The 26,638-nt window shown below is 40.6% G+C and overlaps 2 protein-coding genes across 2 annotated transcripts in view; both read left to right on the top strand.

Annotated features, from left to right (window-relative positions):
- Positions 1–3,436, top strand: part of SMC2 (structural maintenance of chromosomes 2) — a 42,394-nt gene extending 38,958 nt beyond the window's left edge. Inside the window, exon 20 of the mRNA XM_007516199.3 lies at positions 3,010–3,436. Coding sequence (XP_007516261.2) covers positions 3,010–3,399 — 390 coding nt within the window. The 3' untranslated portion in view covers positions 3,400–3,436. The remainder of the gene's footprint in view (positions 1–3,009) is intronic.
- A 1,469-nt stretch (positions 3,437–4,905) lies between these two features.
- On the top strand, positions 4,906–18,724 carry LOC132540824 (structural maintenance of chromosomes protein 2-like). Its single transcript, XM_060199074.1, has 5 exons — positions 4,906–5,129; positions 7,680–7,796; positions 8,859–9,019; positions 15,343–15,490; positions 16,983–18,724. Exons 1-5 carry the CDS (start codon positions 4,938–4,940, stop codon positions 17,139–17,141), a joined length of 777 nt encoding a protein of 258 aa, XP_060055057.1. The 5' UTR covers positions 4,906–4,937; the 3' UTR covers positions 17,142–18,724.
- The last annotated feature ends 7,914 nt before the right edge of the window (positions 18,725–26,638 follow it).

Here is a 26,638-nt window from a genome sequence, read left to right as displayed (position 1 = left end):
TGCAGATCTGCTTCACCAGTCCTGAAGCTTTCTCCCTGCAGGTGGGGACCAGAGGTTTGAACCTGGGTTCTTGTGCACTGCACTATGTGTGTTTAACCACTGCCTGCCCCCCTATTAATTTATTTACCCACAGTACTGCTCAGCTCTGGTTTATGGTGGGTTGACCCTGGGACTTTGGAGCCTCAGGCATGAGGGTCTTTTTGCATAATCATTATATACTGTCTCCCCTACCCTTTACTATTGTCTTGACTAGAGGCAAAAATTACCAATTTAGAAAGTATTGCTAATTGTTTTTGTCAGGGTTTACTCAGTCCAAAAAACAAACAAAAACCAGTGATTTGAATAGGCAAAACTTGGATTAAAAATGATTAATATGGGAGTTGGGTAGTAGCGCAGTGGGTTAAGCACACGTGGCGCCAAGTGCAAGGATCCCAGTTTGAGTCCCCGGCTCCCCACCTGCAGGGGAGTCGCTTCACAAGCAGTGAAGCAGGTCTTCAGGTGTCTGTATTTCTCTCCCCCTCTCTGTCTTCCCCTCTTCTCTTCATTTCTCTGTCCAATCCAATGACTACATTAATAACAACAACAATGATAACTACAACAATAAAACAAGGGCAACAAAAGGGAATAAATACATAAATATTTTTTAAAATGATTAATATTAGAGAGTAAAAAGATATGACAGGTGATAGAAACAGCAGATACCGGGACTCACCATTGCTCACAGATCTGAGCTATGATGTCCCTGGGAGGAGCAAAGCTAGCCAAGAAGCTCATTATTCTATCTCCTGAGCTGAGAACTAGAACTACTTTGAGGAGACAGAGCTGACTTCATGTTGAAGTAGACAAGTATGCCAGGAGAAATTTTCTCTTCCCTGAGAAGTGCCCAGCCTGTGAAGATTCTACAAATCCCCCCAGTTGGAATATCAGTAGAAGCTGTGAAAACTACAAACTCATACACAGGATGTTTGTTTTGAGAATCAGAAAGTCAGGAATCAGAAGTCAGGCCCTTCACCTTTAGTAACCTCAACAGCCTCCTTTGCCAGTTGGGTGATGTCAGTAGCACTGTAGCTGGCAAGGGAAAGATAGTCTGTTCTCAGTAGCAGGGCATTCATTAGAGAAGGGGTTCTGGGATGTCACCATCATTATCCCGGTCTTATTTGAGCCTTGAATTCTGTTCTGTTTCATATTACTTCTATTTATAGGTAACTTTTCACTTTTTTTTTTTAATGCTAAACATATATTAGTGTGGTACAAGTTAAGCAGTATATGGAAATTAAAGTATTTGAGGCATATTTAGTAACCTGGACATAATGTCAAGTATTTCTTTTTTTTTTTTTACTATCCAGACTTATGTTTCCTAATGAGTATGCCTTAAAACTTTTGAAACGTTTACTAGTGCTTTTAATCAATCACTCACAGAAATATATTTCTTAGAATTTCATTAGTAGGAAACTCAACTGTCACCAGGCTTATTACTGCGGCTCAGTGCCTGCAAGGTGAATCCACAGCTACCAGTGGGCCTTTCCCCCTACCCTGTTGTTTGAGAGAGACACTACTTACCTGCTCATGCTAATATGTGCACTCTACCAGGTGTATCACTGCCCAGTAGCATGAAACCAAGAATTTTGGGGTGAGAGAGGAAGTAGGATAATCTTAACTTGAGAGGTTGCATAGTGTCAGGATTTTTTTGTTGTTATTTTTGTTTCTTATTTTTTTATTAGTGACTTAATAATGATTAACAAGATTGTAGGATAAGAGGGGTACAATTCCATATAATTCCCACCAAAGAGTTCTGTATCCCATCCCCCTCCATTGGAAGGATGTTCCTTATCCCTCTGGGAGCATGGACCAAAATTCTTTATGGAGTGCAGAAGGTGGAAGGTGTGGTTCCTGTAATTGCTTCTCCCCTGGACATGGACATTGGCAGGTTGATCTATACCTCCAGCCTGTTTCTTTCCCTGTGGGATAGAGCTGTGGGGAGGTGAGGTCATCTGTCCAGGGAAGTCACGATGGTGTCATGGTGGCTGAAAAGTAGAAGAATATAAAGCAGGACAAACTGTCTAATAAACAGGAACCTAAAGGTAAGAATAGAACAGATGGAACTAAGGTTCTTTGTGTGGGAAGAAGCTAGCATGTCTATTTTAGGTATATTCCAAGGAGGGGGCATGACTTTAGTGTTTTGTTTTGTTTTTTTGCCTGATCCCAACAGAGAACATGTAGGTGGGCTAAAAGTATTGTCTTGAAAGGTGGTGTCAGAGTTGAGAACAGAACTAGAAAGCTGGATCAGGACAGAGTAGCTCCCAAATATGAGGAAAGTCTATAAATACCTGTTAACAGCATTTTTTTTTTTTTTGTCATAGATCTTTTCCATCAAAGAAAATTCTTTTTGTACTTCTGCTTTGAACTCTGCTAGAGCAAAGGTGATGGTCATCCATTGCCCCTGGTGAAAACCAATTTAGTTTATAACTACACAGGGAAAAGGGAAGAAGGACCACCTTTACCTCTCCTCTCCTTTGCCCTTCCTGGGTCTCTCAACCAGGGGTCCATTCCGTTATGTATTAACTACCTAGAACCTACATGTTCAGTGCAGTATGGAGGTTACATTGCATCAAGGAAAATGCTTTTTTTTTTTTTTTTTTTTTTTTTTGTGGGGACTAGGGGAAGGTGATTCCTGTGGATTTCCTGGTAGAGTCACTGTCCTTTGAAGTCTGAGAGAGAGACAGAATGTGCCCCACATGGTGCTCCCGTCCGGGTGAGCTGTGTCACAGCCCCAGGAGAGACTTTCTGGTGTGAGTCCTGCACTGCATTTTTGGCCAATTTACAGTATTCTGTGTGTAAATTCATTTCTCATTTTCATGGTGATATGAAATTTAGGTGGTTAGGTCACCTTCTGTCTACAGTCACCTTGACATCTTTCCCAGACGTCATTTTCCATGATTTTTCAGTAAACTGAAAATAATGTCCAGATCACCTTGCTATAATATATTCTCTTCTCTTGATTTGCTTTAGGAGTCAGTAAATACAGCTCAAGAAGAAGTGACCAAGCAAAAGGAAGTGATAACAGCGCAAGACAGTGTAATCAAAACTAAATACACAGAAGTAGCAAAATATAAAGAGCAAAACAACGACTCGCAGCTTAAAATCAAGGAGCTGGAGCACAACATCAGCAAACATAAGCGAGAAGCCGAGGACGCTGCAGCAAAGGCACGTCTGCTGCTTTTCCCTTTGAACTGTTGGAATATTCTGGTAAACTGCTCAGTGAAGGACTCGCAGTACGTGGCAGAACTACTGCCTGCCACAGTTTTGAGACGTAGGGCCGTGTTCACTACCCAGCAGCAATGCCCACTTTCACCAGCTGCCACAGAGATTTTTTTGAAGATGTCTTTAGCAGACTCTTAGTGTCTTAGTGGAAAGACCGTTTTTATCCCCAGGTATTTGTAAACCTGTCTGTCAGTAGTAATAACATGTAATCACTACAATATTTCAGTGTGACGAACTCACAGAAATGCATATGCTTAACACTTGCAAAGTAATAGATGGCTGCCGATTGTGTTTTGATGTCAGTGCTGTATTTTTACAGCCTTATCTGAAAGCTGAGGTTTTACCAAGCATTTTGTTTCCTTTGAGATTAGCCCACTATGATTTTTTTTTTTTTTTGGCTACTCTAAAATGTTCCTCTTTTCATCTATCATAGTGACTCCAGTACTTTATAAAGAACACATGCTTCAGCAAGGTCCATTTCTTGTTTAAAAGTCTATACTCATACAGGTTTACTGTTATCATACTGTCTTATGAAAAGCTTGCTGCTTTTATAGTCTTCCTTTAGCATCATAAAAGTACAGGAGCTTTACCTTCAAAAAGATTATGCCATACAAAACAGCCTGTCCACTGCCTGTCAGAACCATTACTGCTACAGCTGCTTTAAAAAATGACTGTAACATTCTGTTCTTTTATTAGCTTTCTGATAGCCTAAGTATAATACTAGTGGGTCCTTGGATGTTTTATCAATGCAAATATTTGTTAACATTTTTTTTTTGGTAATTGAAAATGTCATGCTTGGTGATTGCTAGGGATTTCACTTATAGTTAATGAAAGTTAAAAAAAAAAAGTCAAGGATAGAAACAGTATTGACATAGAGGATACAGAGAGAAGGCATACTTTACCGTGTATCAGGTGGTGGGGTCTGTCTACCCAAAGCACCAGCAGAACTGGAGCTCTGTGGATGGTGATGATTTTTTATCAAATCTATGACTAAGTGTTTCTGTAAGTATTTTAATGATTTTTTTAAAATGTATTTATTTTAATTTTTAATATTTTATTTATTGTTGTAGCTGTTGTTGTTGATGTTGTTGTTAGGACAGAGAAAATGGAGAGAGGAGGGGACAATGGGGAGAGAAGATAAACACCTGCAGACCTGCTTCACTGCTTGTGAAGCGACTCCCCTGCAGGTGGAGAGCCGGGGGCTCGAACCAGGATCCTTACACCTGTCCTAGCGTTTTGCACCACGTGCGCTTAACCTGACTCCCGATTTTTTTTTTTTTTTAAGCTGTATATTTAATTGGGTAAGATATGAAGGAGGCTCTTCATCTAATAACTGCATTTTGGGGCTTGGGAGGAAGCATGATATTTAGGCAAAAATCCTTTTGTGCCTGAGGCTCCAGGTTCAATCTCAGTATCACCAAAAGCTAGAACTGAGCAGTACCTGGTTAAAGGAAAAGAAAAAACTACTACTCCATTCTTGTGGTGATATTTTTCCATATATTTTAGACATTTCTCAAGTTTGCTTGAAAGAGCACTAGAAGTTTTCTTTTTTTTTTAACAAGTTACTGATTTTTTCCCCCAAAATTGTTTTAAAATTCGTGTTTAAGAAACTAGTTCTGAAGTGTAGGCTGCAAGCAGTGACAGTTGCTATTATCAAATGTGGCTAGGTGTCCAAGATGTTGAAAGATCATGACTGGATCAACGCTGAGAAGCACCTCTTTGGCCAACCGAATAGCGCCTACGATTTCAAAACCAACAACCCCAAAGAAGCTGGTCAGAGACTTCAGAAGCTGCAAGAAATGAAGGAGAAACTGGGAAGAAATGTCAACATGAGAGCCATGAATGTCCTGACAGAAGCTGAAGAGCGGGTGAGTCTGCGTGTGTGTGCCTGACCCTTTCAGAACTCCGATAATGTGGTGACTGCACAGCTGGGCCCTGGGCAGCTGAGTGGGCCTTGTTCCCTGTGATCTTTTTCTCCGTAGGCTCTTTTCTGATTTTAATCTTCTTGCATCATCCCTTGTTTAGATTTCCTTATACCTTTTAGGGACTTTTAGGCTTTGCCCTTTACTATAAACATGTTCTATTCTTGGTTTAAAGGAAAAACACCTCTTCACACTTCTGCCACTTCACTGGTCTATAGGGGCTGTTATTTCTGTAACTATCTGACTATCTAAATGTATTTTTACCCATTTTTTTCCTATAGTCCTGCAGTCTCTCCTCCATCTTAAGTCACACCTGCACCTATTCCTATCACTAAATGTCTTTCCTTTTTTTCCTCTTCTTTCTCTGGATCCTGATGGTTTCCAGAGGGTTTCAGACTCCTCTGGTCATCTTCCCCTAACATTTCTCCTCGTTTGAGAGTATGGGCCAAAATTCATATGGGGAACAGAAGGTAGGAGGTCTGGCTTCTGTAATTGCTTCTCCGCTGGACATGGGTGTTGGTAGGTTGATTATGTGCCCAGCCTGTTTCTGTCTTTCGTTAGTGGGGTAGGACTCTGGAGAGGTGAGGTTCTGGGCCACATTGGTCAGGTTGTCTGCCCAGGGAGTTCAGGGATACTGATTCTGTTTAATAAACTGGAACCAGAAAGTAGGTACAGAGCAGGTGAGAATAGGGATTTCAGGGTGGGAAAAAGCTAGGAAGTCTATTTTAGGTACATTTCTAGGAGCCTGTGACTTTAGTGATTTTTGCCTGAACTTGATCGTTAACATGGAGGTGGGCTAAAAATATTGTCTGGGAAGATGTAGCCAGGATTTAGAACAGGGCTAGTAAGCTAGATTAGGGCAGAGAACAGCTCCCAAACTTGAAGAAAATATATTAGTACAATTAACTGCTTACCACATCAACCTGATCTGAGGCCCATATGTATTCATAATTAACGCAGGAGCCTGGATAAGCTCCGAGTCCCTGTCAGTCTGAGCTCGCAGTCCGTGGTCATAGCTGGGACTTTTCTAGGCTGCACTCCTTGCAGGACCAGCGTTGGGTGACCCAGCCTCCCTTTGCAAATGGGGCAGTCCCTACCATTGCTATTTTATAGTGAGAACAAGGTCTTGGAGAAGTACTTGAAAGGGCTTATTTATGGTGACTTTCCTGATGGAAGTGGCTAGTGATGGTGAAGAGAGGGAAGTAGTAAAATTCCAGGCCCATTGTATCTACAGGAGAATCCGAGGATTTAGGCCCTTTGTGATCAGATGGCCTGCTAGTGACCAAAGAAGCCACCAGTAAGAGAGCCAGTCCCTTGCCCTTTCCGCTGTTGTAGTCAGCCCCTTCTTTATCTGATGAGCTGGGACTTTGTCCCAGCTGTTAAAACCTTGAGTGTTATTTGTTGTATCCAAATTGGTCGTGTGGCCTCAAGTTAGGGAGGAAATAACACCTAGGATTTTAGTGCAGTCTTTAAGTTAGCCTGAAGTTTTACTGCATTTACTTGTTTGATTCTGATAAAGGTTGTTATAGAGGCAGTAAGTATCCTTGAATTGAAACATATTATTTACCATTTTATCTCTTGGCCAATTGTAGACATTATTTCTTCTAAAGATTATCAAAGGATGACAATAATGCTGTCAGAAGAGATATAGAGATATATCTTAATTTTTAATTTTATTTTTTAATTAATTAATTTTTTTTTTAATTACCAGAGGACTGTTCTGCTCTGCCTTATGGTGGTGTAGGGGAATTGAACCTCAGACTTTGGAGCCTCAGGCACAGGAATGTCTCTTTGCATAACCATTATGCTATCTAGCCCCACCTTTTTTTTTTTTTTTAAACTGAACTACATTAAACAGGTGAAACCTCTCTAAAGAGGGATGTTTAGCCTGAACCTTGAGGCTCTTATCATGATGTCCTAAAGACGATGAACTTCATATTATGTTCTAGGAGCCGGAAAAGGAGAATAGATAGGGCTGGAAAGAGGGGAGAGGAGTGTAACAATGAAAAGTTAGAAAAAGATTCAACTCTTTTTCTGTTTGATGTTATTTGTGTCCTTGATGAAATTAAAAATAGGGCTGCATTTATTTTTGTCAATATCTTGACACTTTTTTCTTGGCTGCTGGAAGAATAAGGGAGCATTATTCAGGCCAAATATTTCATGGATCTGTCATGTATATTCTCAATTATAATAGTCTTTTAGAGCTCATTAGAGAAAATTATCATCACTCTGGCAAATGTGGTTCCAGGGATCAAATGCAGACCCTCATGCTTGAGAGTTTAACCTTTGATCCAATGTGCCACCTCTTGGACCACTAAAATTAATTTTTTGTTTATGTATACTATGTGGAGTTATAATGCAAATCTAATTAAAAATATTTCTGGTATATGGATATCTGTATTATATATAAAAATAATATTCAGACTTTTTTCAGGATTCTTGGGGATACAAAGAAAATTTTATATTTTCTAAATTATATACTTTTTGTCTTTCTAGTATAATGATCTGATGAAAAAGAAGAGAATTGTTGAAAATGACAAGTCCAAAATCCTTGCAACTATAGAAGACCTTGACCAGAAGAAAAACCAAGCCCTGAATATTGCGTGGCAAAAGGTATTAAAACCCCAAAAACTCATCTATCATTTATTCAGTGTGAGGCAGTGACCCAGGTGAATTTCCTCTTTAGATCAACCCTGGAAGCTAATTCATTTCCTGTTCAGGACAGAACTGTATCCTTCAGGGCCCTTTAATTGGTTCATTTCTGGTTTCGCCTGTGGAGGAGTTTCTACAGAAGAGGAATCGTGGGCATGCCCAAGATTTAGTTTGGCAGCATTCCATTCTTTCAGCTTTTGGCAAGATGCTGCTGCATCTATCTTCCATCACTTCTAAAAAGGATAGTGGTTCTCCCTCACATTAGTTCCTCAGCTTTGCCTGACTTTGAATTCTCTCCCAGATATAACAAGAGCCTACTGGCATGTGTCAGTTATTACCTATCATGTGTACAACTGCTCTCCAGTTACACATTCCCTAGTCTGACTAGTCTGTGTCCATCAGCATTGCTGGGATTTAGGTTTCCCTCTTAATACAGCTATTTAGAAGGCATAGTCGTACTTGAATTTTATGAACTTGCATTTGGGTAGATTTCCCTGGAGTGTATCACTGTCAAATCCTTTTGTATGAACTTTCTCAGATCATGAGTCATGCATTTTAAGACAGCTTAACTCATCAGTTGATCAAGCTTGTTTGCAGAAAAACCAACCAACTATAAACTACAGTATTGACTCTGAATTTGGTGTGGTCTCCACTGTGACATGATGGGGTGACACCACACATTTTAGCCTCCTTCTTTTGGGGTCCAAATCCTAGCCCTGCTTTCTTTCTCTCTATGAGAAGCACTCTTTCAAGCCTTGCACAGATCTCGATCTCACTGTTTGGTTTCATGCACCTCTCCACCTGGTATCCACCTGATCTCAGTCCTTCTAGGTTCTATGGTAATGTAATCTCAGACCTAAACTGCCATATCACTCAGCAGAAAATAAGTTTTCCAGCATAGTATTTGTGATTAAAAAAATGTATTTCCATTTCCTTTTTGTTTCTCCAACTGATAGTCCGGTCTCATATAATGAGTTTTTTTTCTTTTAGAAAACCTTAATGATTATTATTATTTTAACCCAGGTGAACAAAGACTTTGGATCTATTTTTTCTACCCTTCTGCCTGGTGCTAATGCTATGCTTGCACCTCCAGAAGGACAGACTGTATTGGATGGTCTGGAGTTCAAGGTCGCCTTAGGGAATACTTGGAAAGAAAACCTGACTGAGCTCAGTGGTGGTCAGAGGTGAGTAACCTCTGTGTAGTCTTGTGATTCCGCACTCTCTTTATTTCATTAGTCCTTCTTCTCACTGTCCCCCAATTTTCCCTTTTGCTTAGCTATCTTTTTTTCTTTAAACTGTTAGGAGAACTAGATGGTGCTAGGGATGGAACCGAGACCTCAGGCCAACAAGTCGAGCTCTGAAAGGAAGAACACCATCCCCAACCCAGCTGTCTTTACTTGCAGGACAGAGAAGCTTCTCTTATAAAGCCAGGAAACACATGGGAAATAATAAGCAGCTAGCCAAGTAGACAGGCAAGTAGCCTGCAAGCATGTCATGCTAAACTGGGTTTTTACCCTAGAAACAAGCAAGTGTCACTGTATGACATTAATAGTTGATTATGCATGGCAACAAAATGTGTTCAAGCTAAACTAAATAATACCAACTAGGAACAAATAGACCTTTGGTGGCATTTGGGACAACATCAAGCAGTCTAACATACATGTAATTGGAGTCCCAAAAGGAGAGAAAAGGAAGACCAAAAAATGCTCAAATAATGACCCCATGTTTTCAGGATAATGATTTTCAGTGAGCCGCAAGTAGAAAATATAACTCCACTTGCTGGAAACCAGTGATTAGGAGGAAGAATCTTAAAAACAGCCAGAGGTAGAAAGACAGACCATATGTCGAAGGGAAAAGAATGACTTTAGACTTTGTAAAAGACCAAAAAAAAAAAAAAAGACTATGTCTATATGATGGGACTGAGTGATAGTTTCCTCTGGGGCATGAAGTGTGCTGACACTTTCCTTGGGAAAATGTGCCCTCATGACACCAACGATTCTGTAAATCAGCTTCCCCTCAGTGAAATGATATGGGGGGCAAGACAAGTGCAGAATATTGTCTTCAGGAGTTAAAAGCCCATCAGCTTCAAATTCTTGGTGTTACTTTGCCAGCCGGATCATAGCTGGAGCTCACTGCCTGCACTAAATAATCCATTGCTTCTGGTGGCCATTTTTCCCCCTTTTTACCTCCCCATTTTATTAGAAAGGGGATAGATAGAGAAAGTGAGAGACACCTGCAGACCTGCTTTACTGTTCATGAAGCATCCCCTTCTCCCCTGCAGGTTGGGAGCAGGGGCTTGAAGCCAGGCCCTCGCCATGGTAACGTGCTCAGCCGGGTGCATCACTTCCCAACCTCAGAATTCTTAGGTTCTCCATGTTACAGGCAATACAGATACTTTCTCAGAAAAGTAAAAGCCAAAAAAATTTGACCTTAGCAAAACTGCTGTGGATTGAAGGAAAATGATGACAGACAGAAACGAGTCTATATAAAGGCATAAAGAGTGTTGGAAATGCAGTGTAATCCGGACTTCAGGAGGCTTTTGAAATTTATTTTAATATTTTTATTTTTTCCCTTTTGTTGCCCTTGTTTAATTTTATTAACTTATTTTTACTTCTTCAGTCTTTTTTCCCCCCTTTTAAGACTTTCTTATACTTCATATAGCAACTCAGAAAAATCAGGTCAACTGTTAGAAAGTCAGAAGGTCATGCAGTATATATCTCCTTACCTGCAGAGAGCTAGATAATTAAAACCTTTGTAGAGAAAAATGTGACTATCCACAAGTTGAAGATGTGTGTGTGTGTGTCCTCTGAAGGATACACAGTCTAACATTCTCTAACATCTCTTCTGTGTCCTACTATTTGTTTCACATCCCTTCTGAAAGCATTTGTCATTTCCATGACTAGAGTAACAGCCCACTGTATATTTTTCATTGTTAATCAAATTCCTGAATATTTTTTTTAAAAGTCTGAAGTGTGACTCTGCTGCCTACTAACCAAAACTGGGTTTGCAAGTTCAATCCCAGTGTCTTCAACTACTTGTTGCAGTAGAAAATGCATTCCACATGGGAGCCTAAAAGGCATTTCCCTAGGATGTAGGTAGGTGTTTGTAGATATACCGCTATTCAGCATAGACTTTCTCTTGGTGAAACTTTAGTGGGTAATTGTACATAGCTTATTAAGCTTTTAAGATTTGGTATAGAAGGGAGTCCAGCTGTAGCACAGCAGGTTAAGCGCAGGTGGCGCAAAGCACAAGGACCGGCATAATGATCCCGGTTCAAACCCCGGCTCCCCACCTCCAGGGGATTCGCTTCACAGGCGGTGAAGCAGGTCTGCAGGTTTCTATCTTTCTCTCCTCCTCTCTGTCTTCCCCTCCTCTCTCCATTTCTCTCTGTCCTATCCAACAACAACAACAATAATAATAACTACAACAATAAAACAACAAGGGCAACAAAAGGGAATAAATAAAATAAATATTAAAAAAAATAAAAAAAAAGATTTGGTATAGAAGAAGCAAGTAAAAATAATCTCGTCACTTGATGAAACCCAGTGTCAATTTCCCAGTGTTTGCTTTTTATTTCTTTTTTTCTTTTCCCATTTATTTCCTTTGATAGAAATTTCACCAACACCAACATAGTTGCTCTCTACCACTGCATATATATTTTTTCCTTCACTTGGAAATTGTTTTAATTCTCTTTTGTGATATAATAAACACTAGATTGTGTACTCTAGAGCTGAATGTTAAAAGGTATTTTAAGATCTAGAATAAGTTATACTGTTACTGTGATTGTTATTTCTAGTGCTAAATATTTTCTGTAACTGAAGACATGTTTTATGAAATGTAAGAATCATCTAACAGATTAGTTGCATTACAGTGATAATTAGGTAGAAGGGAACTGTAAAGAAGCATGGAATTGAAGAGCAGGCAGAAGTGAATTTTAAATTAGGTTATGTTAGAGTTCTGTAAAGAACAGAACTTGGAAGAAAAAAATTTATTACAGAGAATTGACTTGTGTCATTGTGGAGACTTTGGAGTTCCACAATTTGCAGTATGTGAGCTAGAATTCAATAAATCTAGTAATGTAATTTTGTCTAAACATAAAGGCTGGGAAACTAAGGTAGAGGATGATATAGATTCTAGTTTCAGATCTAAGGGCCTGTGAACCAGGAGTACAAGTGGCAGCATGTCTTCATAGCAAGTGTTACCAGTCATGTAGGAAGGAATAAATTCTCCCCCGTCTTTATTGTCTATTTTACTGGTGTTATCTTGGGGCTACTGCTCCTGGTGACCTTTTTTATTTAATTTAATTAATTAATTTTTTTTACCTTCATTTATTTCTTTTTTGGATAGAGACAGCCAGAAATCGAGAGGGAAGGGGGTGATAGAGGGAGAGACAGCTGCAACACTGCTTTACCAGTCACAAAGCTTTTTCCCCGTGTAGGTGGGGACCAGGGGCTCAAACCTGGATCCTTGCTCATTGTAACGTGCGCTCAACCAGGTGCACCACCACCTGGCCCCCCTTTTTTAAATTTTTCTATCACTTATTGATAGAAAAAGACACAACTATAGCACCACTCATGAAACTTATCCCCTTGAGGTGGGGCCCCAGATTCTTCTTGATAACATGTGTGATCTGCTGGGCGTGTCCCAAACCCCCTTTTTTTCCCTTCAACACACCCAGGAGTAATATTTGACTAAACATCTGGGTTCCCTGTAACCCAGTTATGTTGACACTTATAAAATAGGTGTCACATAAAGATTGTTGGGACTTCGGGCAGCATCAGGTGTTTAGAGTAATGGACTTGATGTACTCAGCCTTTTTTGACTATGCCAGTAAAAAGAGTATGCATCCAGTGTGCACTTACATGGTACGTGGTTGTACAAACAATGCAAGCACGGGGCTGGGTGGCGGTGCACCTGGTTGAGTGCACCTGTTGCAGTGCCCAAGGTCTCAGGTCCAAGCCCCCAGTCCCCACCTGTAGGGGGAAAGCTTTGTGAGTGGTGAAGCAGTGCTGCAGGTGTCTCTCTGCCTCCCTCTCTCTATCTATCACCCCCTTCCCTCTCGATTTCTGGCAGTCTGTATCCAATAAATAAAATAAAAAATTAGAAATAAATAAAAATAAACAATGCAAGCATGAAAGAAGGTATCTGAATCAATTGCAATGTTCACTAAGACAGTAGCAGTTATCTTCAGTGTATAGCTTCTTCTAGCGTTTGCCCTTCTTCCGTAGCCAGTCAACAGCATCAGGTTGAGCCTGATGTAAAGATTCGAGACCTCCTTTGAATCTGGAGAGGTGGCAGTCGTTGACTATGTGGGTCATTGTCTGTAGCCTCAGGGGCAGTTTGGGTCATCTATAGCTGGCGGCCAGAGTAGGGTCTTTCTTTGGTTTCAAAACCGCTATAATCTTCGCACGACGCCAAACTTTGGGCATAGACTCAGATTCCAAGATGTGGGACAGGAATGAAGCGAGCCACTTCTTTGCCGCGGGACCCAGGTTAAGAATGAGTTCTGGGGTGATGTTATCATAGCCAGCAGCTGTTCCCGGTTTAACCCTCTTCAAAGCGTCTTCCAGTTCAGACAGTGTAAAGGGAGAGAGTTTTGGAGATGGACAAGATAACCGGAAGTGGGATGACCACTCATGGGAAATTTATCTTTTCCAGACTGGGTCGATCTTAGCACGTCCAACTTGAGTTAGGTGACTGGCCACTGAGTTTGGAGAGACGGGAGGATGGGAGACGGGAGGGGGTTGGCTACCGGCACCCAGTCTGTGAAGAAGCTTCCAGGCCTTCCTACTTGAGTGGGTGAAGTTCAGACTTTCCGTGAGTTGTTGCCAGCGGGCTTGGCGTGCTGCATCCAGGGAGGCAATGAGATGGTCAGCCACATCTGGGTCTCCCGACTCATCATACTGCTTTAGTAGTTGCTCGCATTTAGCATCAAGACAAGGCATATAGTTAGCACGTCTCCCACGAGGAATGGCTTGGGAAGCTGCTTTGAAGATGGCTTGGCGGAAGCGCCTGTAGGAATCTTCAGAGGGGATAGAGTTAATTGGAATTGCAGGAATAGATTTGTTGGTAAGATCACTGAACAGACGCCAGTTTGCTTTCCGAAAGTTCCATCTTAGTTTCTCCGAGCGCAGAATCAGTGGGAGCTGGAGACCAATGTGGATGATAGCTGGGCGGTGATGACTGTGCGGGAAGATCTTGAGAACTTGTCTCGTAGCGGGAAAGGCTTGGCCGTTGACTGTGCTAATCCAGCACAGGTCAGGCGACGAGTCTTTATTCCATCTAGCATTGTGAAAAGAGCCTGGTTGTTTGGGATCGTATAATAGGGAGAGGTCATTCGCTGAAGCCCAGTCAGCTAAGATGGAACCATCAGCACAAGTGGAGGAATATCCCCAGTCTTGGTGATGACTATTAAAGTCTCCAACGTAAACAGCTGGGTGATTCGGGCTAGGCAGGACCTCATTATCCCATGAGGCACTGGGAGGCTTATATACGTTGATGAGCGAATAGTTCCAATAGTAATGGAGTCGTAGAAGGTCGAAGAGGCCGTATGGTAAACGTCCGCAAGACACAATTTGGCGTAGATGGCTTGGCCGTGTTTAGGATGATGGCTTGGCCGTGTTTAGGATGGAGACTATAGCATATTAAATCGAATCCACTGATGGTGAATCGAGCAGCTTCATCGACTGCTATATGTGTTTCTTGTAGGCAGATAACATCTGCCTGATGCTGTATCGCCAATTGACCAATAAGAATGCGTTTGGCAAAGGACAGCCCCTCAACATTAAGTTGGAGGACTCGAAGAGCAGGACCAACAGCTTGAAAGCTGTCAGGAGCTGCTTGTTGCTGGCTTTGAAAGTGACTGGGATCCATGTGGATTCAGTTGGCTAGGAAGGATCATCAGTTTCCCCAGTGAATGGGTACTCACGAGGTGCACCACGGGAAGGTCAATCCAATGCGTCCCTGAGTGTATAGCACTCAGTCACCAGCCACGGCAACTGATAAGCAGCTGGAGAGGGAAAAAGAAAATTCTTAGCACTGACTTTAGGTATACATATCAAATATAATACCCGAATTAAGTTACTGCAGAAACAGAAACCTGTTTCTTTTTCTTGTCTTTTAAAATTATCTTTATTGAATAGAGACAGCCAGAAATCGAGAAGGTAAGGGGAGGTGGAGAGGAAGAGAGAGAGAGATCTGAAGCCCTGCTTCACCATTTGTAAAACTTTTCTCCCTGCAGGTGGGGACCGGGGACTTGAACCCGGGTCATTGCATATAGCATGCGCTCAACTAGGTGCACCACCACCCAGCCCCTAAACCTGTTCTCACTTAAAACTCATTAGGGAGAACAATAGAAAGCTAAACAGAATTCTAATACAGTGAAAGCGCTGGAGTTCGGTTTGGCTGTGGCTTTCTTGAACTAAATCTGCACTATTCATAATAACTGCATAGCAGATTTATTGCAGTGTTTTCGGTAAAAAGTGATCAAGTTTTTGTTTTTCCCTAGGTCTCTGGTGGCTTTGTCATTGATACTGTCCATGCTCCTCTTCAAACCTGCTCCAATTTACATCCTGGATGAAGTGGATGCAGCCTTGGATCTTTCTCATACCCAGAACATCGGACAGATGCTGCGGACTCATTTCACACATTCTCAAGTAAGAGAGGAGGAAACCACGTGCCTTTAGTAGCATCCTTACCTTTCCAAAATGATTTTATAATGGCCAATACTGAATATCAAAGTACTATACATCTTTTTGTCTTCTTAGTTGTTGTTGGATAGGACAGAGAGAAATGGGAAGAGGAGGGGAAGACAGAGACGGGGAGAGAAAGACAGACACCTGCAGACCTGCTTCACCGCCTGTGAAGCGACTGCCCTGCAGGTGGGGAGCCGGAGGCTCAAACCGGGTTCTTTAATGCTGGTCCTTGCGCTTAAGCTGCTGTGGTACCACCCGACTCCCTCAAAGTACTGTAAATTTTAAAAATATATTTATATTTAAACTGGCATAGAAAGAAAGAAGATTTGGTTTCCCTATAAGGAAAATCCCTGCATTACAGTTATTGGAGGAAGTTTGGGTGAGACTTGATTCTTTCCTAATTTTCTATTCATTTAAAAATGTTCATATATTAATTTCTTTTAAAAATATTTTTATCTTATAAATGTTTTATATTTTATTTTGGATAGAGAGAGTGGGAAATTGAGAGGGGAAAATAGAAGACCTGCAGCACTGATTTACTACTCCTGTGGCTTCCCCCCTTGGAGGTGGGGGCCAGGGGCTCGAACCCGGGTCCTTGGGCCTGGTAGGTAACTGGTGTGCTCAACCAGGTGCGCCACCACCCACCCTGAACAGTTAGTTTCTTTAGCTTAGTTTCTAGTAGATACTCACTCTAACAATAAGATCATTCTAGGGATATGCACAGTTACTAGAAGTTGATAACGGCAGTTGACGTAGGAGCCCTTCACTTCTCTGGACTAGAGAGCAGCGGGAAACGCCCCTGAAAAACAAGTCTGTTTTTATTGTACTGTTGCTGCAGGAGCTGCTGACTCCAAAATACACTTTTATAAACAGTGTGTCCTATAATTCCAGGGTACTCAGCCACAAATCATTCTGGCAGTTTACCCCCTCAAACCCCCCACCCCACTGGCAGGTGGCAGGTCACAGCACACACTGATGCTTCCTTCCACCATGGTGGGGGCTAGCCTCAAACCTGGGCTGTTAGCTTAGCACAGCAGCACGCTCTCTGAGGGAGCTCTTTTGTCAGCCCAGCAATAGTATCTTTTCTCTGCCATGCAAGAACTCCGTGTCAACTAGCAACTTGAAGCCTGTTGCTGTAATAGAAAAACACTTCATTGGGGCATTTATAGCTGACAGCAAGCAGAATCAAATGGGTCATGAAGTACACAAGGTACAATTAGGAGACACCCTGAAGCCAAGCATCAAAAGCTAGGGTTTGTTAGCTTCCGAATGTTAAACTCATTCCTTACATTTGAGGATGTGAGTTTGCTTGAAAGCATTTAAAGAAATAACAATATCAGGATATCTCCAAATAATTCTTGATCTCACTTTTAAAAAGGGGGAATGCCCTTTAAAGATATTGTGGAATGTATTCTTAAGGTTTTTCCTATTCTATTTTCTTTTCCCCCCTAAGTTCATTGTGGTATCCCTAAAAGAAGGCATGTTCAACAATGCGAATGTCCTTTTCAAGACCAAGTTTGTGGACGGTGTCTCTACAGTAGCAAGATTCACTCAGTGTCAAAATGGAAAGGTCCCCAAGGAAACAAAGTCCAAGGCCAAAGTGCCCAAGTGATCACATACAGAAACTGAGTATACATTCACTCCTTCACCATTTTTCAAAGTCTTTAAGCATCTGAGATTTATCTGATCTGTTTTTATAAAACTTCAGCTGTGTTGTTTCTTAACCCATATTTTTCTCTCCCTTCTTAGTCACTTATAAGTGAACATGGATTTTTCTTAATGTAACTAAATTCCAATTACTGTGGTTGTGATTTTATGTATATCAACAAGTGTTTTTTCTTAAACTGATTTTTTAAATATATATTAAGGAGACTGAGATAGTTTGGTGGTAAGCTCTGTTTTTAAAAGCCAGAAATGGAAAGAAACAGGTGAAATTAAGTTATAGGGTAAATATAGCTGATAGTCAGCTTTTCAGTTTAATTCCTAAGATCTGTTTTCTATTAATAAAGTCATTCAGTTGATGAAGAATGATAAAGCAGCTAGGCCAACAACAGGGTCTCAGAAAGCTATTATTTGTACGCTGAGCTCTTTGTGGCTAGCTCTTTGAGACACAGTGATTTAGACCCTGCTTCAGATTTTAATGAGAAACATCTTTAATGATGTTAGAATATCATGTGTGTATACTTCTAATAGTCTCTGCACCTTAAGTATTTTCTTTTTAAGTTGTTACAAGTATTTTAGTAGAAACTTGAAAGCAGACTGCTCTCTGTTGTAAGTTGCAGTGAAGTCTTAACATTTTCCGTGATTTTATCAGCCTTTTCATAATCCAGTCAATAACAATGGAAGTGGCTGGCAGCACATGAGGTAGCAAACTAAATCAAATTATCTTTTACTCTTTAAATGGATATGGAGGCTTTTTTTTTTTTTTTCTACAACAAAGGACTCAAAGTTTGGTGGTTATATTTGTCTTCTGCTTTCCAGTTCAAAGGAATGAAAAGGTTCCTTTTAGGACTCAAAGATCATAAATAACCAAAAAAAAAAAAAAACCACTATAAAAAGATGATGTATCATTCTTAAGACTGGTGGATACATCCCCAGAACAGTGTCTCCTCGCTGTTGTCATTGCCATAAGCTAATCCGACTGTAGCTATGTCCATTTAACCCTGTCTTCTCTCCATACCTGAATATTAAACTTGATAGTATTATCATTCCTTCCCCTGACAATATGCTTCTGTGTCTTAGACCTTAGCTTAGCATTTCTCATCTTGAAGGTGTCAAATACCAGCCAGGTTCTTGATGTAAGGCAACACGTTAGAAAGAAGGGAACATGGAATTAACTCTGCTCACTGTAGGAGAGGAGGGGGCAAAGCTATCAATGCTGTTACAGGACGTCACTGTCACACACAAAGTAAGTTTCATTACAGTTTGCCAAAGCAGTTATATCAGTTCACATTGTCATTCTGTACAAGAGGACACCTGTCTGACCGTAATCTAGGCACCATCCTATGTAAATTTTTAGACTTCAGATTTTAATGCTTAGAAAATGTTACCTTATTGCTGTCTTAACTAGCATTTTATAAATAACTGTGGAGCTGAATATTTCCCTTGCTATGACTTTTATTTGTGTTTTCCTAAAGTTTGTCTTCTATGTAACTTCTTTTAAGATATTCATACATAATAAATTTTTGTGAATGTGATTATTTGTCTTTGGTGAATTTTTGTGAATGTGATTATTTGGTTGGAAAATGTTCCCTCTTCTATTTTCTGGGAGATCCTACAAAATAAGTACTTGGTAGGATTCCGAGAAACTATCTGGAGCTTTGGGGTTGTGATCAGATGAGTTACAATTTCTTTGATCTGGGACAGGGGCCCGCAAAAGGGCTCCTGCCTTACTGTTCACAGCCATGGAGTGAGTCCTTGGCATGCCAGATGGGAGAGCAAGGACCTGGGGTGAGTGTTGGTTTCTCTTCATTTTTCTGTATCTGAAAAAGTTGGACCGGAGACATACACACACACACACACACTGTTGAAATTATCTTTCATATTATGTTAGTGGCTTTTGAAGAACTGTTTTATTTCATATCAATTACCAGGTTGGAGTGTAGACACCATAGTGTTCCTTACCACACTTTTGATGTCTTTAGGCTATGTAATGATAGCTCTTTTTTTCATTCCTAATATTATAAAATTTTTATTTTTAAGTTATTTGTCAATCTTGTCGGTTTGTGAGAATTTCTGTTGTCTTTTTAAAATTCATGATTTTTTTTTGAGCCACTATAATACTATAAATTACTCTTCTCTAGTAATCTATTGGCTTCATTTTTATTACAAATTCAGAGTATTTTCTAATTTTAAGATATGGCTTGTTGGAAAAGTTCCCGTCCAAATTCTGCTTAGTGTTTTCTTATTTTTCAACTTTCTTTTTTTTTTTTTTTTAGGATTTAATATTGGTTAATAAGATTATGATCCCATAATCTTATTAACCAATATTAAAGAGGGGCACAATTCCTTCCAGTTCCCACTACCAAAGTTCCACATCCCATCCCCTCCATTGGAGGCTTTCCTATTCTTTATCTCTCTGGAAGTATAGACCCAGGATCATTATGGGACGCAGAAGGTGGGAGGTCTGGCTTCTGTAATTACTTCTCTGCTGCACATGGGTGTTGACAGGTCAATACATACTCCCAGCCTGTTTCTGTTTTTCCCTAGTGGGGCAGGGCTCTGGGGTGGTGGCATTCCAGGACACATTGGTGAGGTGGTCTGCCCAGGGAAGGTAGGTTGGTGTCATGGTAGCATTTTTCAACTTCTGTGAGTGAGATCATCCCATATTCACCCTTCTTTTTTAACTTAATCTCACTTAACATAAAGTGACAACTCTTTAGCTTCATTCACTAAAGTAAAAAGGCTACATCATCAAGGAAAGCAGATGTTACAACCAGGTCCTTGCACACTGCAAAGTGTGTGCTTAACCAACCAAGTGCACCACTGCCTGGCCCCTGGTTGGCAGGTGGATTCATAGCATGTCCCTGTCTTTCCCTACTGGGGTAGCGCCCTGGCGAGGTGAGGCAGCTGCCCAGGGAAGTCAGGATGGAATTCTAGCAGCTTCTGCAAGTTGGTGGCCGAAAGGAAGTAAGATATGAAGCAGGACAAAATGTTTAATAAACAAAAACCCAAAGGTAGGAATAGAGCAGATAAAAGAGGGACTTAGGGCACTGTGCAATGCAGTTCTGGCTTGTGTTGGTGCTGTGGGCTAAACCTGTGACCTTGGCCTCCAGCGTGAAAAGTTTCTTAGGATGACCTTTATCCTGTTTCCCCAGCCCTGGTTTTGTTTGTTTTGTTTGTTTTTTTACCATTCAGTTATTAACATGAGAGGAGAGAGAAAGCCAGAGTGTCACTTTGCTGCACATGATGGTAGGAATTGGAATTCCAGGCTGCATGCTTGAGAGGGCCGAGCCTTTGCACCACATCCTCTTCGTGCTGCTCCAGCTGGTCCCCGGCTGGTGCAGACAGCTAGATACTTACATGGGGAAACATGGACACTGGCTTTCTAAACATACCAAAAATAAAGCCCTAGAGATGAGTCATTGACTAAAAATAGCAACTATAATAGTTCTAAGAGAAGCATCTTCAGACTAGGCAGAGATTTCCTAGGACCAAAATAAAAAAAAAAAGCTATGAAGGGAAATTGGTCTAAGCGTTACTCCACATGAAGTTTCAAGTCGTAAAGTGAAAACAGCTGAGGAAATGGAAGACCAGACTTGGAGGAGACATTTGCAGTATACAGAGCTGACCAGTTGTGTAGTAGGCCTGTCACCCACAAGTTGCTATCAGCCTAAATGGTGTAAAAGCAGTGGTGGTGGGTCAACCAGCTGTCACCTTCACATACATGAAGGCGCATATCACACTTCTTCTAGCGTTTGCCCTTCTTCCGTAGCCAGTCAACAGCGTCAGGTTGAGCCTGATGTAAAGTTTCGAGACATCCTTTGAATCACACTAATGAGTATTAACACTGCCTGCATTCTCACCGCTATACGTTGCAGTTTTTAATGTAGTTCCTTAGAAGAGTATCTGCTCAGGCTGTAACATTATTTCTTGTATCTCAGCCTCCTGAGTGTGTCTTCAGTAATCTGTGGGTTAAAATGGGAATTGTGTATAAAGTCCTTGTGCTGAGTATCATATAACCTGATGGTTATTTTTCAGAAATGCGGTTATTTGAATTGGGTCAAACTGTGGTTATTAGTCTATGGTATTTGGTAGATATTTCTTTTCTTTCTTCCTTTCTTTCAAGAATTTATTCATGAGAAAGATAGAAGCTTTGCTGCTGGGGATCGAACTCAGGAACTCTTAGGTGAGAATCCAATGCTTTATCCACTGTGCCACCTCCTGGACTACTAGATATTTCTTTTTTTTTTTTTAATATTTATGTTGTTAATGTTTCGGGGGCGCCAGCAGGCCAGGCTAGCATCGCGGCGGTAGACCGAGACAGACTCGAGGACACACGGCTGGGCTGAGAAGCTGCAGTTTAATCTTTATTCACAAACGGGCAAATCACCACACCATGTGCTTCCCCATCATTCTCCTCCAGCGGCTGCTGCTGGAACCCTGGAAGTCCTTAGCGTAGGGGGCGGGGAGAAAGAGGGGCACGAAACTAGCAAGGGCCAAACTATTTCTCTCAGAGGTCGGGGGAAGGGGACCAAACCAACACAAAGAATACCAACATATTTATTTCCTTTTGTTGCCCTTGTTGTAGATATTTCTTTAAAATGGACAAAGTGAGCCTGTCTTATAAACCTGATATAGTTGTTGCAAATAATAAAACTGTAGCATTCAAATGAAAATTGGAGTCGGGCAGTCTGCAGGTATCTATCTTTCCCCTTCTCTGTCTTCCCGCCTCTCTCCATTTCTCTCTGTCCTATCTAGCAAGGACACATCAGTAACAACAACAGTAATAACTACAGTAACAATAAAATACAACAAGGGCAACAAAAGGGAAAATAAATATAAAAAATGTAAAAAATATTAGGGGCAGGGGTAGATACCATAATGGTTATGCAAAGAAACTCTCATACCTGAGGCTCCAAAGTCCCAGGTTCAATCCCCTGTACCACCATAAGCCAGAGCTGAGCAGTGCTCTGGTAAAAAAAAAAAAAAAAAAAAAAAAAAAGTGAAAAAAATTAAAATAACTGCATCATCACAAGCTTGGCAGCTCAATACTTAAAAGATTTTTGATAGCAATGGTGGTAATATTAACTAATGGAACTTCAAAACACTGCATTATGAAGTGTACTAACATTCTGAAGGTCAGAACAACTTGGTGAATATTTTCCATTGATCAGTACATCAAAATAACTCACAAAGGCATGGGAAAAAACAGCCAAACTGTAGGAAAGACCACTGTATCTTAATGTTGCATAGTACAAAAATGAATGCTACAGCTTCTGATTCCACATAAAACTAAAACTATCACTAGTCTCTTGTTTCATCAAGAATGTATCTTCACATTATTTACTACTGGTCCCTTTTCTGACTACATGTTCATTTCCAACTTTAGGTGGATAACTCATTTAAAGTTTCACAGCTAGGGCCTGGGCGGTGGCACACCTGGTTGAGCGCACATGTCACAGTGCACAAGGATCCAGGTTTGAGTCCCCAGTCCCCACCTGCAGGAGGAAAGCTTCATGAGTGGTCTGTCTCTCTTCTCTATCTCCCCTTTTCCTCTCAATTTCTGACAGTATTAGATAAATACAGTAAATAAAGATCAAAAAGTAAAGTTTTACAACTAGAAAGTGTAGGTAGGTAGAAGAGCCCTCACTTTTAGCTATTTGAGTTCAATATGAGCTGGATATATTTCCTGGGTTTCTGCTTATTTTCTGGGTTTCCTGTTCACATTCTGCCCGGTGTAAAACATGATTTTCTTGTTACTTGTCATGCATGAGTGGGAACACGGAGAAATGTATTTAAATCCATTGTGAGAATAAACACTGCTGTTTAGTGCTAAGGATTATGCTCGTGGGTCATTTTAAAACAAGCTAGTGAGATGGTAGTTACTTATCTCTAAACACCTGACAGAATGGTCCCTTGTCAGCAATCAAGTTTGCTTCCATGCATAGGTGCTTCATGTATTATTCTTAACCAGACAACTCTTCTTTTTTATGAAGAATTTTTATTTTACTTACTAATTTTTTTTTATGAGAGTACTGCCCAGCTTTGGCTTATGAGGGTACAGGGGGCTGAACTTGTAACTTTGGAGCCTGAGGCATGAAAGTCCTTTTTTTTTTCTATTACCATTATTTCTTCTACCCTGCATATTCATTTTGAACAGTTACTGTTAGAATTTTGTTTATAATGAAGCCGCTCTGTAAACCTTTATAAACAGATTTTATTGTGGAGCGATTTCTTCTAAAGTATTTTAAGAATTGCTGGAAGCCCTTTTATATATTGCATCCATTACTTTATTCTGGTTTTGTATGTGTGAGGATATAAATTGAACTATTGTGTTCCAAAGTTAAAAGGTCCCCCCCCCATCTATCAACTTTAATTAAAGACAAAATTTAAATTCCTTAATAATTTAGGTGGCAAACTTAAGCTTTATTACTAATTACTTAAAGTTGAAAACAGATGTTAATTCTGAAGAAGCGGGGAGAACTAATGGAAGAAAAATATTTTTATCCTGAGCTTGCTCCCAGCTCAGCTTAAAGAAGCAGGTGTTAGACACAACCTGATTACCTCTGCTTTTGGGGACTGTTAAAAGCAGTAACTTTAGAATTGCTTTAAGTAAAATCTTAAGCATGAGTTATAAGTATAGTTGCTTTTCTGCTTGCAGTGGAAAATTCCTGTATCTCTCATGAAATAAGAAGCTAGACAAAACCCACACCCCAAGATGTAAGCCACCTGTTGTTTGTCTTAAAGAGAATAGCTAGCCTAACCAAGTCCTTGAAACCCAACCACTTGCTCAAGGTTGAGGGAGCTGATGGCCAGGTGGTCTTGGCAGACAACGAGAAAGTGTGATGACCCTATTTTGCATAAAGGCTTGAAATCAGACAATTCTTATAGGCTGCTTAGGGCATGGCAATGTCTGAAATGATTGGATCCTGTGTTTTCTGCAAAATGCTATTGAGTGTGTATTAGAATTCTAGTTTTGCATATTCCCCCTCCCTGAGTGTATTCAGAAATCCTATAAATTGTGTGGTTTGAGCCTTGTTCAGGGTCGAGCTGGTGGGCTGCTTACAGTCACTACTCGGCCCGGATTCGAATTCATAAATAAACATCTTTTGCTTCCTTACAGTGGATGGAGATTGATTTTTGCTCGCTAACAGGGACCAGAAAGAACAAAAGTCATTTACTTCCATAAATAATTCCAGTACTTAAAACCGTTTCTTCCACTCACTCTCACATGATTTCCATCAGAGGTACATGCTTCTCCTCCATGGCCCATCCTGTTCACTCCTGGAATGCTGTTGAAAATTTCTGGCAAAATGTACTTTCAGAGAGAAGAAAGGCATAAGAATAATACACTGACTGCAGAGTTTTATCTATTAATCTGATTTTCTTTTTAACAACTTAAAGTTGCTGTTATTCTCAGAAAGGAAAACACAGGCTAAGATCATTCATTAATTTCCTGAGTTAAGGAATAGCAGAATCAGAACTTGAATACTTTTTTTTTCTTTTGCCTCCAGGGTTCTCATGGGCTCGGTGCCAGTAATACAAATTCACTGCTCCTGGAGGCCAATTTTTTTTTCCATTTTATTGTGTAAAACAGAGAGGGAGAGAGACTCCTGCAGACCTGCTTCACCACTTGTGAAGCGACCCCCAGCAGGTGGGGAGCTAGGGCTGAACCGGGATCTTTACGCTTCGTAATATGTGTCCTTAACCGGGTGTAACGCCACCCCCTTGAATATGATCTTTAGTTTTAAGGTTCATGGTCTTTTGAACTTCGAAATTGTTTCTAAAACATTATTTAATAATGCAAAAACTACTTTCAGGAAATATTTTCCACATAAAATTTAATTAAATATGTATAACTATAAAGTTAACAATGAACTCCTTTTGTCTTCTGCAATTGTAAAATAGCAAAAATACGCAATGTGAACAACAAGCCACAAAAACAAAATTTAGCTCAATAACACCTAATATTTGATCTCAGCATGATAACATAAACAAGGTAACAGGCACTCTGATAACTGCACAGTGCACTCTGCTATCACTTGATCATCTACTCAGAGCACATGTGTGTGTTAAGAAACCCTCTGTGGGGGCCAGGCGGTAGTGCACATGGTGTGACGTGAAAGGACCAGAGGAAGGATCATGGTCCAAGATCCCAGCTCCCCACCTGCAGGGGAGTGGCATCACAAGTGGTGAAGCAGGTCTGCAGGTGTCTGTCTTTCTCTCCCCCTCTCTGTCTTCCCCTCCTCTCTCCATTTCTCTCTGTCCTATCCAACAACAAAGGGAAAAAATCTGGCCTCCAGAAGTAGTGGATTCCTGTTGCAGACACTGAGTTCGAGTGATTACCCTGGAGGGAAAAAAAAAAAAAGAGCCCCTCCTCTGTGCTCTCTGTGCTTTTACTTCAAGGCCATTGCATTAACTTAAAATCAAGCTGTTTGTTGACATGATCCCCCAAAACATGTATTTATTTTTTAATTTTTTTGCAGCTGCAAACTATTTGCATTTAAGATTCATCTCTAGTTCCTGAATAAAAACATCTCTCATATTTATTTTATTTGTTCTCTCTTTGCTTTTTTTTTTTAACTGAAAGTCTGTGCTCCCCATCCCCACCCCATAGGTAATCACTATAGTTTCCCGCACAGTCTTACATATAGGTTGACATTTTGTTTCTTCAAATTTGTATACGGAGTTCGCTATATTCAGCATATAGTTGTCCCTCACCTCCTTACTGCTTCACTTCGTGTAATCTTCAGTTCAGCCACTTTACCCCAAAGGATACAATATCTTTTTAATTGTTGAATTAACTTGTTTGATTCAGTCAGCTGTAGAGTGGCATTTTGGTCGCTTCCAGGTTTTTGCTCTCGTGAATAAAGCAGCTATGACCACGGGCGCGTCTGTCCCTTCGAATCAGCGTCATTGTATCTTGGGGACATGCCCGTGTACATAATTTTAAGACTGTTTTTGTCGCTTTTTGTTGATTGTCATTATTATTATTGTTGTTCTGATTGCTGTTGTTGTCAGATAGGACAGAGAGAAATGGAGAGAGGAGGGAAGACAGGGGTCAGAGAAAGACAGACTTGCTTCACCGCCTCTGAAGCGACCCCCCTGCAGGTGGGGAGCCAGGGCTGGAACCAGGATCCTCGCACTTCACGCCACGTGCACTTAACCCGCTGCGCTACCACCTGGGCCGCGACATATTTTTATACTAACCAAAATAAAGTCATACAATTCTAAAAATTCAGAAGACATTCCAGACTCATGTATCCTAAGATTACAGACTCCTGAGACTAGATCATGAGATTCCTCTCCAGAAGTCCTCAAAAAGACTGCACTGCAGTATGTAAAGGATAAATTGGCATACTTACCAGGCTTCTTTCAGAGCAGCACTTACATTCGTTTTTTTTAAATTATTTATTTTTTTTAAAAGGAGACATTTAAAAAACCATA

This window comes from Erinaceus europaeus, chromosome 10 (assembly GCF_950295315.1).
Source record: "Erinaceus europaeus chromosome 10, mEriEur2.1, whole genome shotgun sequence".
NCBI lineage: Eukaryota > Metazoa > Chordata > Mammalia > Eulipotyphla > Erinaceidae > Erinaceus > Erinaceus europaeus.
This window is presented reverse-complemented; position numbering and strand designations above follow the sequence as displayed.

Excerpts from the sequence above, each read along its gene's own strand:
- LOC132540824 (XM_060199074.1), top strand. The coding sequence starts at position 4,938 with ATGTTGAAAGATCATGACTGGATCAACGCTGAGAAGCACCTCTTTGGC. Across the intron at positions 5,130-7,679 it reads TGACAGAAGCTGAAGAGCGG|TATAATGATCTGATGAAAAA; the intron begins GTGAGTCTGCGT and ends TTGTCTTTCTAG. Across the intron at positions 9,020-15,342 it reads GAGCTCAGTGGTGGTCAGAG|GTCTCTGGTGGCTTTGTCAT; the intron begins GTGAGTAACCTC and ends GTTTTTCCCTAG.